Source organism: Gossypium arboreum, chromosome 5 (assembly GCF_025698485.1).
Source record: "Gossypium arboreum isolate Shixiya-1 chromosome 5, ASM2569848v2, whole genome shotgun sequence".
NCBI classification, from domain to species: Eukaryota; Viridiplantae; Streptophyta; class Magnoliopsida; order Malvales; family Malvaceae; genus Gossypium; species Gossypium arboreum.
The window spans coordinates 86,536,972-86,554,599 of NC_069074.1; the positions used below are offsets into that span (position 1 = coordinate 86,536,972).

Consider the following 17,628-nt stretch of genomic DNA (forward strand, 5'->3'; position numbering starts at 1 on the left):
AGAAAATGGAGCATATGGAAAGAAAATCTAATGATTTCATTCAAAAAGAAACTTTGGCTCAAAGCCATTACATATACTAGACTTTGGCTGGTCAAAAACAATAAATTCATCACCTAAACACTACCTAACTCCACTTATTACATTGGAACTAGGTGATATTACTTGCACACTTAAACAAAGCTGGTAACTAGCTCTTTGACCATCAAGTTACATCAACTTGTCATCCAAACATAATTTAAAATGAACTAAATTACAAAAACATTGTTAAAAGGTAACAAAATGAAACTGAGATGAAGCAGTAGCATTAACATCTTTAGTTGCTCGTACTTTACTCGGGAAACTTATGTGCATGGATTCTTGCACGTACTTTACCCGGTAATAATACAACAGTTTGATCTCTTTTCTTCACAGCTGCATGCATGGCTCCGGCTGCTTCTTGACATGTTGGAAATTCACATGCTGCATGCAGGCCAATTTCCAACAATAATTCCAATCTCTTATTCATTCAGCAGCAGAAACACTATTTAATATTCTTTATAATTTGCCACAACATTTTAATTGTCATATCATATTTTTCATTTCTCTTTGATTTTATTAGTACATTCATCAAACATTTTATCAAATTGAGATTTATTCCTTATGCTCAGTTTAGTTAGTAGGATTAAAATAATAACTTACTCAATTTTTTATCAATTTTTGATCCCTATGGAGACGATACTTACTTATCATTTTATTACTTGAACGACATGTATACTTGCACATTTGCATCATTTATTTACATGCAACAATTGCCATTAAACAACTACGAAATAAACTCAACATAGCTGATCAATACCATAGTCAATACCAATGACTAAATTCCGCAACATCCACGTCTATATTTTCTTTCCAACTGCCACTCCAATGCACACGCAAACTATATTACATACTAATGAGACTTTCATATGCCAACCATACCAATAATCAGTGTCGATGCAATTAGTACAGATAATAGAGCATAAGCCACTTCTTATGTCTCTCAATGCCCCTCTAAAAAAACATAACTGCTTTATGAAAAAAAGGGAGAGTTGGATTCGTCTTCTTGTAACGAAGACCTCTGTGTATTTTCACACCATACCACCTCACGGAACTTGATAACTTCCCACGGCACCATATTCAACCGACCAAGCTCTTCCATTTCCAAACCATTCAGATCTTTATGATTGTTGTTATTATCCAACTCCAATTTTATTTTCCTCTATCAATTCCAAATATATATATATATCTACAGTACCATCAGGTTTTTCATTCCAATCTTTGAGGGCCAACTTCAAACTCCTCATCTTACTCGACAATAAGTAGTTTAGATACCATTTGTGCAAAAAAAATTAAAAAAATTAGGTATCAAAAAAAAGAAAGATAAAATTTAAATACCAATTTATAAGTTAAGCCTAAAAATAAAGAAGATTTTCAATATTTTATAGAAACTAATGTTATAACTTTGATATATTTTTCCAATCAATATAATTTTCCTTCTTATTACAAGAAAAGAAATATACAAACCAAATATAAGAAAAACATATTACTAGAAAGTCAAAAAGTGGTCACAAATCACTTCTTGATATATGGAAATTGGAAATCATAAAAAAGACAAACATTATTAATTTATGATTTTTTTTATTAAGATCTTCTCTCGTGCAGGAAAATCACCTTCAATTGCAGTTCTAATCAGACCTGAAAAACAATCATACAGAACTTTGTTATTTAGTTAAGGATATATTTCACAACGTTGAAAGAACTTCATTAAGGAGTGAAGAAATCAAATTTGTTACCTTGTTGAAAGAGCTCTAATTCTACTCACTAATCTTGTTTTCAGCAGAACAACTGAAACATAAACCCAATCCTTTGCATCATCCAAGTATCGAAAATATGAATGCCTCCATGAACGCTTGAAGAACACAACACTGCAAAACCCCCAAAAACCCATAGCAAATCCAAGTCCCATGCCAGTGTAAAACCATTTCATGAACTCATCACAATCTTCTTCACCTCCTACTGCAGGTTTACCAGGAGGTGGGTCCACCATTGAGCAATTCGGTGAAACAGGAGGACCACAAAGTCCTCTATTATGGGAAAATGATGAAGGATCAAAGCTCTGTAGTTGAGTGCTGGTTGGAATTTTTCCAGACAACTCATTGTAAGACAAGTCCAAGGTACTTAGAAATGTTAATTCAGACAAGCTCGTAGGGATGTTTCCTGAAAACTTGTTTCTTGACAGGTCAAGCACCTCTAGTTGTCTTAGATGCCCAATATTTTGAATAAATTTTCCGGTTAAAAAGTTTCTTGACAAGTTCAATGCAACCAGTTCTTGAAGACTACTTAATCCTTCAGGAACCTCTCCTGTTAATTTGTTACAAGAGAGATCAATGGCTAGTAGCAGTCCAAGTTGTGGATAGCTTTGCTTTGTTCCTTTCCATGTAAGCAATGCCTCATCAACATACCTAACCTGAACCTGAGCGAACCATTGAAAAGACACTACATCTGAGAGGTGATGATCAATTCTTCGATCTAAACTCACTTTTTCTGCCATGGAAGTGAAATTATTGAGGCATGGTGGTATAGTATCCGAAATTTTATTTACAGATAGGTCTAAGATTTGTAGATATTTCAATCCACAAAGTTGACGAGGAATCCTTCCCCTGAACTGATTCCGTTGAAGGCTAAGAAAAACCAATGATGAAAGCCTCTGGCCGATCCACATAGGTATTTCTCCTGATAATTCATTATCACTCAAGTCCAGAAATTTTAACTTGGTACAATTCTGTAATGATGAAGGTAATTCTCCAGAGAATTTATTACCACGTAAACTGAGCATTTGAAGAGAAGTCAGAGATCCTAAGGAGCTTGGAAGTGAGCCTGAGAAACTATTATCACCCAAATTCAAAGCTGTTAAAGACGAGAAACTTCCAAAACAGTCCGGAACCACTCCAGAAAATAGATTATTTGAGAGATCAAGCCATGCTAAAAAACCTTCACCGGTAATGCTACAAATTGGAGAGATTGGACCAGTAAACTTGTTTTTGGAAAGGTTGATGGTCCTCATATTCATAGAATCTAAAGAAAAATGTGGCAATGGTCCTGAGAAATTATTAGAGCTTAGATCTAGATGGCTTATGTGGATAGAGTTATTTGGAAAAGTACCACTGATTTGATTGAAAGACATGTTTATGTACGTTAATCCCAGAAATGAGTCCCAAAACCAGTAGGGAAGAGAATCTGAAATTCCTGAAGCAGAAATATCAAGGATTTCGACGTCCATTTGAGTCCGAATCCAATCTGGGAAACGAGGCCCTAACTTGCAAGAGCAAAGCCTTATTTGAATCAGTTTAAAAGGAGGAATCCATCCGGAGTTGAATTTCAAAGTCAAATAAGTGTAGGATAAATCCAACTCCCGTAAATAGGTGAAATTTGAGAAATGAGCTTCGAAAATCACATCACCGTCAAAAGAATTCCCTACAAGCCGCAAGACTTGTAGGTTGGAAACTTGTCCAATGCTTTTGCTTATGGATCCATTTAAAAGGTTGTACCCAAGATCTAGAGCCGTAATATATGGTAGTTTTACGATTTCGTTCAACACGGAATCTCCCCTAACTTGATTCTCAGCTAATGTCAAAAGATTATCACTCAGATAAAGTTTTCCAATAGCATTCATGTTCCTGAAAGCTTTTGGAATTGGACCTTTCAACTGGTTACTTGAGAGATCAAGGTGAAGAAGGTTTCGGCTAACATTAAACAGCCATGGATATATGGCAGAAGAAGGGAGATTATTAGCAGAGAGATCGAGATGGGTGAGAGATGTAGAAGTGTTGGAAGAAGAAGGTGATGAAGAAGATATGCTTGGAAGATCACAATCCGTCATAACTAGTTCTTCAAGGAAAGGAAGGTGGCTAATGACTTGAGACCAATCATTTGCATTGCTCAGGTTAGTGAAACTAAGATCAACCTGTTTCAAACGAGAAAGATGGGAAAGCCACTCAAGTTTTCCAATACTGAACATTTTTTTAAAAATATGGCGAAACGTCATGTCTATGCTGTTGCCACCCAATCTAAGAGTCTCCAACATTGAAAGATTTCTAAGTTGAGAAGGAATTGGACCTCTAAAATTAGCATTAGAGAGATCCAGTAATTTCAAGTTTTTCAAATAACCAAAAAACTCTGGTATGAGACTTCCATTAAAATCATTACCGAAGAAATTTAAAGAAGTCAAATGATGTAGTTTAAGCAGTGAAGGGCTAATTGTACCTGCTACAAACCATAACCGGTACATAAAATCGAGCATTTCAACGTGTCCTGTAAGGCTGTTGCAATTGACACCATCCCAAAGACAGCACTCCTCACTTTTCCATGAAGAAAGGGCATCGTGGCCTGACGAATCCATAGCTTGAAGGTTGTGCTTAAATTCAAGTAGCGCTTTTCTCTCACTCTCTTTGCACAATTGTCTCACGCTAGCATCGGTGCATTTCTCCTGAAGAAGAAGACAAGATATTGCAAAAAATAAAACAAGTTTATGAGACCTCATACTTGACACCGTAATCATGAAATATGAAGCAAGAGGAAATGAAATAGTGTTTTGTTGTTTAAATTCTGAATGCTAATAGCTGAGGAAAGGCCCCTTTATAAAGATCCAACATGAATGGAATATGAGCATTCATACTATAGGGATGTATTTAATTATTTAAGATTTGCATTAATAGAGTTGATACATGCATTTATCATTTTCCACACTATTCAACCTTTAATGGACGACTTAGTTCCTTATTTCAGTATTAGTAAACTATTGGGTTTGAATTATTTAATATTATTATATAATTAATGTAATCAGAAAGTACCTTGTAATTGTTGAGTCCAATTACTTTTTTACTACTAGAGCTAATTAATTATAGATTCAAGACATATTAGTCACTCTTTCAGCATTGATTTAGAGTTTTGTACGATTTAAAAGTTAAAGGTATCAAAATGTGAGTTCGGAATTCTATTTCCATAAATTGAATCTATAAATATTTTTATTAAATATTTATTGAGTTATATTAAGCGAATTGAATTTAGGTTCATTAATTTTATCGAATTAAGGCTCGATTTGGGTACAGAAACTAAACTACGTTAGTGTCAAAAGTCATATTATAATTAAAGGACTTATAACGCAATTTAACCTATGTAATATGAATAATGGACGGTAACATGGCTTTTTATATAATTAAAATTTGTGATAAACAAATTATGGAAGAAAAGAAAATAAGTAAATAAACTAAATTAATAAAACATATAGTAATATAATAAAGAAAGTGGAAGCAATAAAAATTACTTTTCATCCATTTCATTTTCAACAAGCCGAAACAAAGAAGAAAAGAACCCTCAATGCACGGCAAGGGTTTTAAAACATTCAAGCTGTTAGTGAATTTTTTTTTAAATAATTTTTATATTTTCGAAATCTCAATACCTAGTGCTAGCTGACTCATGTCATAATTTTTGTTACTGTTAAAGACTTAAAATGTTACCATTATTGAATATTGGGAGTTTGAAGTGTTGTTTTGATATATGTTTAGTTTAGAACTAATAAATGACTAAATTGTAAAATTAATTGATGATTTTGTGCAATAAGGACTAAAATGAACAAATTTCTAATTTAGTGGTAAAAATGTGAAACATGAAGTTAAATTAGACCTAGAGTGTAAATGATATAAAAATTGGAGGCTAAATTCGAAAGCTATGTTAGTCCCGATTTTAGAAACTAAATTGAATAAATTGTAAAAGTTGCATAAATTAGAAATTGAATATGAGATTAGCGATGACTTGATAAATTATTATGTTTGTTTTACTCCATAGCTGATAATACTCTAAAAAAAGACGTGTTTTTATATATTAATCATGTGTTTATTTTTGAGCTTGAGCCTACTAATTTGAGCTATTTATGTCTTTTTATCTTTTAGGGACTAAATTGGATGCGAAAAGTAAATTCAAGGGAAAAAGCGTCAATTTGGAGATTAAATGGGCCAATATGCAACGTGGGACAAATATGGTGCCAAAAGTGCGAACATGGACGGCATAAGGACTTAAAAGCAAATAGAAGAGATTTTATTTTGGAAGACTCTATTTTATTTTATTCTATTAGGATAATTAATATTAAGATAATTATTAGGATTATTCAAATTTAGGATTTTATTTTAATTATCTTTGTTTATCTTTAATTAAATGTATTTATCTTTTTAGAATTTAAGTTCAATTAGACTATTTCCCTAGCACTATAAATAGGGGGTGAAGTGACTCTATTTGGGAGCATCTTTTTCTGTAAACACTCCCCCCAAAAGTCTTTTGTTCTTTCCATATTTTTTTCTTTCAATAAAATTTCTTTTTTCATAATTTTATTTGCTTTCCCACCATTATCATGAGCCACTAAAACCCTTCTAGCCAAAAGTTGTCAATATTTCCCCAAAAAGGGTTCTTAAGGCCTAGAATCCGTACTTAGCCTTCTCGCCAAGTATTTATCGTTTCTCACTTTTCTGGTGGCGCTTTCGTCCATGGCCCTTAAGTAAGCTTTTCAGCATATGCAAAGGCGACCGCTTTGTATGTTTTGGAAGGATTGCATAGTCGGTTCGTTAACTTCTGCGTCGAGGTTGGCGAGCAAAGAGACAAAATGGCGTGGGATTAGCCATTGAGAAGCGTTGATCTAGCATAGATTACTGGCTAGAGTCAGGTTTCCTAAAAATCGTAAGTCTAATCTTTGGAGCTGGTGGTCGTAGGCGTCCTCTTCCACTATAACTGGCTTATTTGAGTCGAGAAGGATCATCCAAAAGCCAAGGATTGAGCCCAAGGCGGAATGAGACAATCGGAGGCTGGAACTTTCCCATAAGAATTTCTTTTCACTTAAAACTCCCTTTATTATTTTCGTAATCATAATTCCAGTAAAATTTAAATTCTGTTTTTATTTTATTTTCGCTTCCAAAATCAATTCTTAAATTCTGTTTTTTTTTATTTTTTTTCCAGGAACGCAGGTTTTCTTGGGCACGATTACGCCCAAGATTTTGAGAAACAAGCATTCGTATAATTCGGTCCACGAGGATTAGACCCTACTTCCCTTTCTTGTTCTTTTCTATTTTTATTATTTTACGAGGAATAGGTTATTTTGGTGCTCTCAACGACCGCATCAAATTTTGGCGCCATTCTTGGGATCGTGACATACTAATCTTGTTTTTCTTTGTTTTCTATGACCAGATCTGCTCCAGGCACTCTTGCGTTTGACTCAGAAATTGAAAAGACTACGAAAGCTAATCAAAAGGAAACAAAACTTAGGAAAAAGCAGTCAGGGGTGGTTGGAACTCAAAGCAATCCACCGCCAGAAATTAGAATCAACGATGAAGTAGAGTCTAGGGTTAACGAAAACCCTACTCGAATGTTAGAAAGTAAAGAAGAAGAAGTCGATTCACCTGAAGAGGTCCTTGACACTAGGGTTGACGAAAACCCTAATTTAGCACCTCAACCTATGGCTCAGACAATTCGGAAACTGATCGAAGCGCCGCCAGAACAACCGCCACTATGCATCGCGTATCCTACTATGGATACTGATTTTGAATTAAAGTCAGGCTTGATTTAGCTACTGCCAACTTTCCGTGGGTTACAAAATGAAAACCCCCACAAGCATTTAAAAGAATTCCATATGGTTTGTTTGAGTATGAAACCTCAGGGGGTAACTGAGGATCAAATTAAATTGCGCGCTTTCCCTTTTTTCCTAGCAGATTCAGCTAGGGAATGGTTATTTTATTTACCTCTTAGATCCATTACAACTTGGGCTGATTTATCTCGTTTATTTCTTAACAGGTTTTTCCCTGCATCACGAGCAGCTGAGTTAAGAAGAGAAATTGTGGGCATAAGGCAAAAAGACGCAGAGACTTTATACGACTATTGGGAGCGATTTAAGAAGTTGTGTGCAAGTTGCCCACAACACGGTATAACGGAACAGTCTTTGCTCCAGTACTTTTATGAAGGCTTGAAACCCATGGAGATACATATAGTAGATGCCGTAAGTGGAGGAGCGTTAGTCAACATGACTCCACAACAAGCAAGAGACTTAATCTCCACAATGGCTGCAAATTCCCAGCAATTTCGAGCCAATCCTGAACCCCTTAGAAGGGTTCACCAGCTAAGTAATTCTACCATTAAAGATAGACTTGATAGACTTACAAATATTGTGAATTCCCTTGTTATAGAAAAATCGAAACCAGCCCGAGTATGTGGAATATGTGCTACACCTGAACATACGACTGATGCGTGCCCTAGTCTGTATGACGATTCTATGGCCCATTTAGATGCTGTGGGAAATTTTCCTGGGCCACCACAAAGACGATACGACCCTTACGCCAATACCTACAACCTAGGATGGAGGGACCACCCTAACTTTAGTTATGGGGCTAATCCACGATATAACCAGCCATACCAAAATCGGGCCCCACAACAGTCACAAGATTCAGGTAATTCTCTAGAAACTTTGGTCAATAAATTAGCAACTAATGTCCTTGATTTTCAACAACAAACTCTCAATTTCCAAAGAGAAATGAAGGGTTTTCAGCAGAAAACCGAAGCATCCATAAGGGAGTTGACCACATCAATTGAGAAATTAAACTCTCAAGGGAAACTACCATCACATACAGAACCAAACCCGAGGCAGAATGCGAATGCAGTAACGTTACGAAGTGGAAAGGTCCTAGAACCAGTTCCTGGCAAGAATCTTGGTTAAGAAATCGCCCAAGAAATTCCAGAAAACGACGAACAGATCCGAGCGAAACCCCCACTGTCGAAAATCCAACCTCCATTCCCAGGACGATTAAATCAGTGTCGAAAAAGTAAGGAAGACAAGGAGATCCTCGAAACATTCAGGAATGTTAAGATCAACTTACCACTGTTAGATGCCATTAGACAGATTCCGCGGCATGCCAAGTTCCTCAAAGAACTTTGCACCAACAAACGAAAACTAACAGGTAATGAAAAGGTAAGTGTTGGTGAGAATGTTTCCGTAGTTCTACAGCGAAAAATGCCGGTTAAATGCAAAGATAGGGGTATGTTCTCTATTCCATGAAAAATTGGCCATTTAGGAATTAAAAAGGCTATGTGAGATTTAGGGGCCTCTATAAATGTAATGCCTTATTCTATTTTTGAATCACTTAACACGGGTTTTTTGACAAAGACAAGTGTTACCATTCAGTTGGCAGATAGGTCCTTGAGGACGTATTAGTCAAATTCAATGGGCTTATCTTCCCTGCAGATTTTTATGTGATAAAAATGGAGGAGGATAACACTCACAGGTCTTCAGACATCTTGTTGGGCGACCTTTCCTTAATCTGCGAATACTAAGATTGATGTACGAAGCGGAACCCTCACGATGGAGTTTGACAGGGAGATCGTGAAGTTTAACGTTTATGGCACTATTAGTCACCCAAGTGAAGTCTTGGACGTAAACCGTGTCGACATAATTGACTCATCGAGAGAAAAACTTTTGAGTCATCTTATGGAGATAAACCTAAAATGATGTTTGATGATTTTGAATCTGTTAATAAATTATTGGCTCCTATGGATACTAAACTTCTACCTTCTGTTGTGCAGGCACCAGATCCGAAATTAAAACCACTTCTCGAGCGTTTCAAATTCACATTTTTGGAGAATGATGAGACCATTGCTTACTTAAAAGGGATCAACCCCTTGGAGGAAAGTATGAAACTAAGGAAAGAGGCGCAAGGACGATTAAACCCAAATATGGTGGATGTGATAAAAAAGGAGAATTTCCAAACCTATACAAATGAAAGAATTTATTTGGAACAATTCCAATTCTAGTTGAAGCGTCAAGCTAGCGACGTTAAACAAGCGCTTGTTGGGAGGCAACCCAATCTTTATTTTTATTTTTATTTTTATTTTTATTTTTATTTTTATTTATTATTTTTCTTTCTTTTCTTTTATTATTTATTATTTTATTTTTATTTTATTTTATTTTAGTTAAATATTAATAAATTTCTCTTCTTCCATCTAGGTGAAATGGAGCGAAAATACGAAGAAAAAAAAAGATAGAAAGTGTGCACCAAAATGCCATTTCCCTGCTGCCAAACAGTCCTATTCCAGCCCTAGAATCCCCAAAACCTGCAGCCAAACACCCCTTTTCAGCAAATAAAACTCCCAAACCTTACATTTTTTTTCCCAAATTTCTCCATAACCGCCAACTCCTTTATCCTCCACCACCCACCGCTGATTTCTCAGCCACCATGGTGAGAACCCGAAGCTGAACAGCCATTGCCATGTCACCCACCCCGTCTCCACCTCTTGCCGTTTCGCCATCTTCTTCTCCACCGGTAATACCTCTTGTGGTAACTACATGGGAGTTTTTCTAAACTTTTTTTTCTCCACCTATTTGTTTTCCTTTTACTTTCACATCGAGGACTATGTGTTTTAAGTGGGGGGAGGCATTCTTCGTTGTTACTGTTATTATCTGCTATTTTTGCTGTTATATTGATGTTACTGCTGTTTTGTGCTCGTTTCTGCCCATTTATTTTAAGAATATCTTGCCTCTTTTCATGCCCAAGAATTTAACCATGACTTTGCCTACTGTTTGACCTACAAGCATGATTCTTACCTTCTAAGGAAGTTATGATTTTTCCCATAATTGATGCCATCTCCACTGTTTTATTTTTATTAGGCTAAAAATAATTGTGATTAATAGGGTTAATTTTATCTTTCTTTTCGTAAAATTGATCAAGTTTAATATAAAGTGAACACTTAAAATGATTGCGTGCTTAATTAATGTTCATGGCTATTAGGTGATTATTGAAACTTATTTTTGAACTTAATTTTTTACATTCCTGAGTTCTCAAGAATTTTAAATATTGTTTAATTTTTAATAAAAGTTTTCCATGGTTATGAGTATAGCTTAGATCGTGACTGACTGAGTAACCGGGGTAGGGTGCTTGGGTTGTCATTCTACTTCACGTCAAAAAGTTGTGTGACGTGACAAGTAAAACTCCGCTAGCCGAGGTTATGAGTATGGCTCAAATCGTGACCAACTGAGTAACCGGGGTAGGGTGCTTGGGTTGTCATTCTACTTCGTGTCAAAAAGTTGTGTGACGTGACAAGTAAAACTCCGCTAACTGGAAATAAATAATATTAGGAGTATTTTGGGCTGAGTAACCGGGGTGGGGTGCTTGGGTTGTCATCTCTCTTCGCGTCAAAAGGTTTAATATATTCCTAAGTAAATAAATAATAATAAATTTTTTTAAAAAAAAGAAAAAAAGAGAAAAAGAGAAAAAAAAAAGAGAAAAAAAAGAAAAAAATAAGTACTAATAAAGTTGCACTTCGGGGACTAAAGGAGGAAATAATTAAGGTGTCTTAGTAGGTTTGGTAATTTGCCTAAATAGCATAACTCAAGTCGATCTTAATTTTTGTGTGAATTAATTGGAATACTTTTTCTGTTTTACTTAAAGCAAGCTTAGAGGTCTCTTTATTTTTCATATGCATTTTTAACTATTTTTATGAAACTTTAGAGTGGTATTTCTTTTATGGCAGAATCTATCTTTCACAGTCGATAGGAACCATACTTGAGGGCAAGCATGGGCTAAGTAGGGGGAATTTGATAATACTCTAAAAAGACGTGTTTTTATATATTAATCATGTGTTTATTTTGAGCTTGAGCCTACTAATTTGAGCTATTTATGTCTTTTTATCTTTTAGGGACTAAATTGGAGGCGAAAAGTAAATTCAAGGGAAGAAGCGTCAATTTGGAGATTAAATGAGCCAATATGCAACGTGGGACAAATATGGTGCCAAAAGTGCGAACATGGAAGGCACAAGGACTTAAAAGCAAATAGAAGAGATTTTATTTTGGAAGACTCTATTTCATTTTATTCTATTAGGATAATTAATATTAAGATAATTATTAGGATTATTCAAATTTAGGATTTTATTTTAATTATATTTGTTTATCTTTAATTAAATGTATTTATCTTTTTAGAATTTAAGTTCAATTAGACTATCTCCCTAGCACTATAAATAGGGGGTGAAGTGACTCTATTTGGGAGCATTTTTTTCTATAAACACTCCCCCCAAAAGTCTTTTGTTCTTTCCATATTTTTTTCTTTCAATAAAATTTCTTTTTCCATAATTTTATTTGCTTTCCCACCATTATCATGAGCCACTAAAACCCTTCTAGCCAAAAGTTGTCAATATTTCCCCCAAAAGGGTTCTTGAGGCCTAGAATCCGTACTTAGCCTTCTTGCCAAGTATTCATCGTTTCTCCGCACTACGGGTTGACGCTCCGTCCATGGCCCTTAAGAAGTAAGCTTTTCAGCATATGCAAAGGCGGCCGCTTTGTATGTTTTGGAAGGATTGCATAGTTGGTTCGTTAACTTACTGCGTCAGAGGTTGGCGAGCCAAAGAGACAAAATGGCGTGAGATTCGCCATTGAGAAGCGTTGATCTAGCATAGATTACTGGCTAGAGTCAGGTTCCTTAAAAATCGTAAGTCTAATCTTTGGAGCTGGTGGTCGTAGGCATCCTCTTCCATTATAACTGGCTTACTTGAGTCGAGAAGGATCATCCAAAAGCCAAGGATTGAGCCCAAGGCGGAATGAGACAACTGGAGGCTGGAACTTTCCCATAAGAATTTCTTTTCACTTAAAAATCCCTTTATTACTTTTATTATTTTTATAATCATAATTTCAGTAAACTTTAAATTCTGTTTTTATTTTATTTTCGCTTCCAAAATCAATTCTTAAATTCTATTTTTTTTTTGTTTTTTTTTCAGGAACGTAGGTTTTCTTGGGCACGATTCTGCCCAGGATTTCGAGAAATAAGCATTCGTAGAATCCGGTCCCTGAGGATTCGACCCTACTTCCCCTTTACTGTTCTTTTTCTATTTTTATTATTTTACAGGGAATAGGTTATTTTTTGTGCTCTCAACGACCGCATCATACTCCATAGCTAACATCGACCCGGATTTCTCGAAAAAGAAAGGAAAAGACAAAGTCGTCAACGAATAGCTTGGAGTTTACTGTTTGTGTTTCTATAATCCGAACTCTTCATAAATTGTTGCATTATGAACTGTTTTTGTATGGTAAGTATATGAGGTGAGTCATTTGTGATAATGAAATGAATTGAGCTGAATTGGATTGATTGATATATTTAATGATTAAATTGAATAAGTATGAAAAGTGTGTATATTTATACAAATGTAAAATTGAATATGTATATGATGATCTATTATTGTTATATGTTAATTAAATGTGTTTATGATTTAAGCTAAGTGTGAATTGAGATAATTGTTGATAATGAAACATAAAATGGAAACCCTATTAATTGTTCGAGTAAGGTCGGATATAGTTGGCATGCCATAGAATAGGAAGAGCTTAGGGTTACTTCGACCACGAGTGGATGAGGCATTTGGTGCCAATTTGCTTCGGTTTAACCGATGAAATACTAGGTGTCAACTTAATTATAGCGTTGGGCGCAACTATTTACTTCAGATTTATCTGATGAGGCACTAAGTGTCAAACTGGTGTTTTGGTTGGATCCATATATCCATCAAACTCCGAGTCATGTTAATAGGGAAATAAATGGTAAAAACAAAATATTGATATTTAAATGGAAAATGATGGAAATGAAAGTGAAATATATGAAATGGAGTGGAATGAAATTATGGATTGAGCTACGAACATAGATTGATTATGTTCAATGGAAATATGAAAATTGTAAAGTGATATGAATTGTTCCATTACATGATTGAGTTACCAAATGATTTATGTAATGTAATTGCCAAGTTTTGGTATCAAGGAAATATGTTGATATGAACTAAGAAAGTATGATATAGCATAAATGAATTGGTTGTTATAATGAATATGTAATATGGTTTGAATGACTATATGATTTATTTTATTGAATTTACGTGTTGCATGTCATCTTTATTAAGTTTATGCATCATTAAGATTTATAATATGATTTAAATGTTTGGATTATAGAAATACCATTGAGTTATACTCAGTGTATAGTTTTTTTTCCCGCGCGCACGTTAGGTATTTAGCTATACAATCATCGACTCAACATCCAACAAAAATCCAGGACTCAAGAGTTGGTGATGCTTTTATTTTGGTCCTAGCATGTACCTAGGAAATCTTGTAGTTAATATGATTTGTTTTGTATCTTGATGCTATTTTGAATCCTTTACAAGTGTATACATATTAGTGTGTGTATGTGTGTGTGTGATCGTATTAGTTATTTGGTTGATATTTTGATAGTTTGCTTGAGTTATATATATGATGTTCAAATGGTTGAGATAATATTAGGCTTTGTGTTGTATTTTGGTTGGTGTTTGGGAATGGTATGTTTAGGCTAGGCCTTAGAAAATTTTTGGTATGTTTGATATCTATACCTATGTTACTTGGATGTTTTTGGTTGTTTTTGGTATCTAGGTCATTAAGCTAATATGAAGATCATTTGTGAAATGGCTAAATGTTTATTCTTATTTATGTTTGGCTTGGTTTGTTTGATGTGCCATTGAAGACATAATGATATGATTGAGTAGGATCATTTAATTAGGTTTGAATTGTTGATTGAGGTGCCAATTGTGATATATTGGTTAGGCACTTAGGATAATTGTTATAAATGACATTTTTTACTTGAATTGAATGCTTTTGAATAGGTTGAAATTTGACTTAAATCATAGCTTGGAGAATAAGCATTCTATAGTTGAATAGCTTGGTTTAAAATACACTTTTCAAGTACACACAGGCTGACACATGGTTTACCACACAATCACTCCACACAGCCATATGGCCTATTATATTTTGGTGTGGGTTTGGCACAACCAGCGACACGACCGTGTGACCAAGGTCTACATAGTCATAGAGAGTTACACAATTAGACGACAAATTAAACGGGCATAGTTTGTTACATGGTTTGGCCACACGGTCACATCTTGAGCTACATGATTTGGGCTTTGTCACACAGCTGTGTGACCCCCATTTTCAGATTTTTTCAGTTTTTTTTTTCAAATTGATCCCTATTCATGCCCAAATTATTTTTAAGCTTCTGTATACTTAATATTTGTTAAAATAGATTGATTAATGTATTTACACATGCTCGTATGTGAAATAACATGAAAGCACGGAAATTAAATAAGACTTAAGTCATAGAAATACATACTGTAATTTCTGAGCTATTCGTCGACGACTTTAGATTTTTCCTTCCTTTTTGAGGAATCCGGATTGACATTAGCTACGGATGAACATAAACACATAGAACTATCAATAAAAAACCAACTTGCAATCAATTTTCATTTTATTCAAACTTTACAATTTATTCAATTTAGTCCCTAAAAATGGAACTAACATAACTTTCAATCTAAAGCTTCAAATTGAAATCGGTGTTCACTATTAACCATTAGGAACCTCCTATTTCTCATTTCTACATTTAAATTTTCAATTTATTTAGTTTAATCGTTAATGTATGAAACTATCAATTAACTTCACAATTTAGTTAATTTTCACCTCTAAGCTTAAAATATATCAATTTAACATCTAAAACATCAAGAATTCATTAATGATACTTCCTAAAACTTTAATAGTTTCACAAATTAGTACATGGGCTAGTTAAATCAAGCTCCTATGACCTAAAACCATAAAAATTACAAGAAAATGACTAAATTACCCTTACCAAATTTGGGTCGAATACTTTGAAGTTCTCATTAGTTTTTCTTTGTTTAGCTTCAGGTAAAAAATGAAAAGAGATGATGAAAATGTTGTTTTCATCCACCATCCCTATTTTTATGTTTATTACATTTAGTTAATTAAATTTAAGTTATTAATTCAATTTTAATTTTAATTATTTATATACATACATAGTCCTTACCATCCACAATTATAAATTCCAACAAGGTCTAATTACAAATTTTAGTCATTTAATTAATTGCAATTTAGGTTCTCAAGCCACTTTCTAATTAAAAATCTATAGTGATTGGAATTTATGATTCAGTCCCTGAACCTTAATTAATCTCTAATTTGGTAAAATTACTTATTCAAAATTCAATTCATAATATAATAAAAACCGTATTTTTCGACATCACTGATTTCCAAATCTTTACAATGATGGTTATAATAACCACTGAAGGGGACACTGTGATAAATATAGAAAATAATAACAAAAAGAATCTTTACACAATTTGATTTTTCTACATTTGTGAGTCTAACTGTAATTATAATTTAAATATTATATTAATAATTTTTTATTATATTTATTTAAAAAGTGAAGGTAGAAAACTTTGTGGACAATTAAATTATAGGTGTTAAAATTTCTAGTATCCATTATAAAAAATATTAATAATGGTTTATAAAACATTTAATATTTAAACATGTTGAATTATCTATTTAGGATAAAAAGATGTTTTATTCGATCAACTTCTTATTTGATGAAAAATTATTTTATTTTTAATGTTATAAAATTATATTTAAAGTAATTTATGTTATAAAATTATATTTAAAGTTATTTTTCTTTTAATAAATAATATTTTTATGAAGGTAATGTAATACTATTCATGAAAACAACAAATGAGAAATTACTTTAAACATTGTATTAATAGTATTTCTTCATATTTATTGAAAATGAAACGAAAAAGTAGAAATGAATCTATTAAGAAATTGAAATCAAATAAGTTGACGAAAATTTTGTAGAGAAAAATTGAAATTGGATTTTATTTTTAAAATTTATCAAATTATATTTCCTTTTATCTTTAATTTTTAATATATTTAATGATTTTATATATTTAAATTTTAATAATTATTAACATAATAATAAAATATTTTAAGGATATATAAAATTTATATGATAAAAAATTAATTATCCGTATGTCACTTATTGCTTTTGATAAGTACAATTTAAATATTATAATAAAAATTCAAATTATAATTAAAATATTTTAAATATATCCAATATGAAATATAGTTTTACTTCATGTAATTAATAGAAATCACTATTACTTATAATAATAACTAATTAACATAATTAAAACATATAAATTATTTTAATATTTCAAATATGGTACTAATAAAAAATTTCTAATCGTTTTTAAAGCATTTGCAAAAACTATAAAAAAATGACATATTGTAAATTAAGTTCTTCACAATTCAATTTTTGATTTGGGTAAACTACCTCACTAGTTAGTCTAAATAGGGTTCGATCGTTTTTATATTTGTCACCCAAAATTTTTTATAATTTCGACACTAAAAAATTAATTAAATTGGTCACTCTACCATTAAATGGTAATAATATGTTCATTGTGATTTTTTTTATTTTGGTCACTCTAAATAGTAATCATTCTTATTTTTGTCACTTTAAAATCACTCCAAATAAGAGTTACTCCTATTTTCGACAGCCTAGAAAAAATATATGCAAATGCATAGTTAGTCTTCTATTACCATTTTAATGGTAGAGTGACAAATTTAATAAATTTCTTTTTTGGTGAGCAAATTAATAAAAGAAAATGATGACAAAAATAGGAATCATCTATTTAAAGCGAGAAATTTAATAAATGTCTTTTAAATGAGGGATCTTATTTATAAGTGCGATCAATTTT

The 17,628-nt window shown here is 33.0% G+C and overlaps 1 protein-coding gene across 1 annotated transcript; it reads right to left on the reverse strand.

Moving 5' to 3' along the window:
* Positions 1 to 1,703: 1,703 nt before the first annotated feature.
* Positions 1,704 to 10,353, reverse strand: LOC108451723 (receptor-like protein EIX2). The gene is made up of 3 exons (XM_017749381.1): positions 10,159 to 10,353; positions 1,812 to 4,504; positions 1,704 to 1,713 (listed from the first exon to the last, which is right to left on the reverse strand). The coding sequence occupies exons 1-3, from the start codon at positions 10,351 to 10,353 to the stop codon at positions 1,704 to 1,706; spliced, it is 2,898 nt and encodes a 965-aa protein (XP_017604870.1).
* Between the last annotated feature and the right edge of the window lie 7,275 nt (positions 10,354 to 17,628).

What these genes read in the sequence shown, in the direction of transcription:
- LOC108451723 (XM_017749381.1), bottom strand. Translation starts at nt 10,353, where the DNA reads ATGGCGAAACGGCAAGAGGTGGAGACGGGGTGGGTGACATGGCAATGG. An exon ending in AAAGGGGTGTTTGGCTGCAG is followed by an intron (nt 4,505 to 10,158) that starts GTTTTGGGGATT and finishes CTTCTTCTTCAG; the next exon opens with GAGAAATGCACCGATGCTAG.